The sequence below is a fragment of the Paramisgurnus dabryanus genome, chromosome 10, assembly GCF_030506205.2.
Source record: "Paramisgurnus dabryanus chromosome 10, PD_genome_1.1, whole genome shotgun sequence".
Taxonomy (NCBI): Eukaryota; Metazoa; Chordata; class Actinopteri; order Cypriniformes; family Cobitidae; genus Paramisgurnus; species Paramisgurnus dabryanus.
Genome location: NC_133346.1, coordinates 5,168,873 through 5,171,172, shown reverse-complemented (window position 1 = coordinate 5,171,172; position 2,300 = coordinate 5,168,873). Strand labels below are relative to the sequence as shown.

The 2,300-nt window shown below is 35.3% G+C and overlaps 1 protein-coding gene across 1 annotated transcript; it reads left to right on the top strand.

Moving 5' to 3' along the window:
- The first annotated feature begins 706 nt into the window (after positions 1 to 706).
- On the top strand, positions 707 to 1,717 carry LOC135739304 (trace amine-associated receptor 13c-like). Its single transcript, XM_065257526.2, has one exon. It carries the CDS (start codon positions 707 to 709, stop codon positions 1,715 to 1,717), a length of 1,011 nt encoding a protein of 336 aa, XP_065113598.1.
- Positions 1,718 to 2,300: the final 583 nt, after the last annotated feature.

The window sequence follows — 2,300 nt, the reverse complement described above, 5'->3', positions numbered from 1 at the left end:
AGCTGCATGTGAAAAGTGTACTGTACGTCTAGAGAAGAGATACAGAGCTAATTCAAACTATAGCTGTCACATTAATGATCTGATTTCTATTAAATAATATTAAGTCTTACTGCATGTTTATACATATATTCATAGATTTAGAAAAATTAAATGAGAGACAATAATGTCTAGATTAAGGCACTATCTTTGTAAAACTGCTTTGAAAAAAAGTTAAGTACTAACTTAATTTTAAGTATTTCTATTTTTTTTACTCCAAAAACTAATAAATGAATTGCAAAAACACAACTGTTACAACACTGCTTATTCAATGTACAATCATCAGATAATAATAATGTTACTAAATTCTGGATAAAAATGTAATTCAAAATATTCTTGTATCGTGATGTGCATTGTATCGTAGATGAATCGGGATACGTATCGTATCGGGAAATTGTTGGCAGACACAGCCCTACTGTCCCAGTGACAGCTGGGGTGCATATTTTGACAATTTTTTGGTCAAAGCCATTTATTGGAGCTATTAAAAACAGGCAGAGAATTTACAGTATTTAGAAAAAAAAATTTACACAAGCATAAAATGAATCACATAGGAAATTAAATACACGTCATTATGTGTCAGAAAAGTGGGAGGAAGTGTGGGCTGGGAAGCCTGATCCTGAAACTACATAAAAGGACTTAAACCAGAAGCAAATTCCAAACTGAAGAACTCATGGCCTATAAGACAGAGGATCATAAGACTGAATACTGCTTTCCTGCCATTAACTCATCATGCATCAAGACAAAACGCTCCACACATGAATACAATATCATGTATGTGTTTTTTTCATTGCTGTCAGCATGTACTGTGTTTCTGAATCTGCTGGTGATCATCTCCATCTCTCACTTCAAGAAGCTTCACACTCCAACCAACTTGCTCATTCTCTCTCTGGCTGTGGCCGACCTGCTCGTAGGACTTATTGTCATGCCTTTAGAGGCCAGCAAACTAATTGAGACGTGTTGGTACTTTGGAGACAATTTCTGTGGATTGTATTCAATTTTCGTTGGACTGCTCCTTGCAGCATCACTGAGTCATTTAATTTTAATCGCTGTTGATCGCTATGTGGCTGTGTGTCAACCTTTGCATTACCCACGGACAATAACTACAACTAAAACCATAATGAGCATCTGTATCTGCTGGTTTTGTTCAACAGCTTATAATACTGCCCTTATTAGCAGCAGTAGACATTCTGACTTACACAAAACAAATGTGTGTTATGGAGTGTGCACTTTTACAGTTAGCTATGCATGGAGAGTCACTGATCTGGTTGTGTCCCTGTTGCTTCCTTGTACTGTAATCATAACTTTATATATGAGGATTTTCTATGTCGCACATCAACAGGTGAAAGTTATAAACTCTCTGTTAAAGGGTGGAAAACATGTAATGAAAGGTTCACTGAGAAGAAAAACTGAGAGCAAAGTGGCTCTGACATTAGGAATCATTGTCACAGTTTATCTGCTTTGCTGGATTCCGTACTTCATTTTGTTTCCAATAGAAAACACAGAAATGATTTCTACCACATCCGTTCTATTATGGATGTTATACATAAACTCTGCTGTAAATCCTATAATCTATGCTTTATTTTACCCCTGGTTTAAAATGTCAGTTAAACACATCATAACTCTGAAAATATTTCAACCAGCATCCTCTCTAATAGACATTTTTACAGATTATCAGTCATAATTTTTGTAGAAAGGAGGGTTGGTTTTAGTTGTATTTTTTAACAAATAAAACTTACAGAGTACTCTCACACAGATATTTTTTCTGAAATGTTTTGCACTGTTAATTTCACCATTCATAAAACACTGAACTAAAGCTAAAAAAAAACACTCATCATAATAGACATGAGACTAGCTCTTTTCTTTTTCATTTGAAGGTCAGATATAACAGTTCTCAATGTATGAGAGAAGAACATACTAATAAACTGATATTACTAACATCCGCAGTCCGTCTTGAATGTTTTTATGGCAAGTTTTACACATTAAAAGAACAGTTCACTGGGGGTTATCGATTCTGCATATAGCAAGTGGGGGCAGTTGTGGCCTCATGATTACAAAGTCTGACTTGTAACCCAAAGATTGCAGATTCGATTGTTGGCAGAAAATGACCAGGACTTACTAGATGGAGGATGCAGTGAGTATTTTAAAATTGGTTAAAATACTTGGCAATCCAATCCCTTTTGAAAGAAGCAAGGTGTTAACAGCGCTGTGTACATTTCTTAACACATAATACCTACACTTGGGCCTAAGTAAATGGCTAGCTTTTA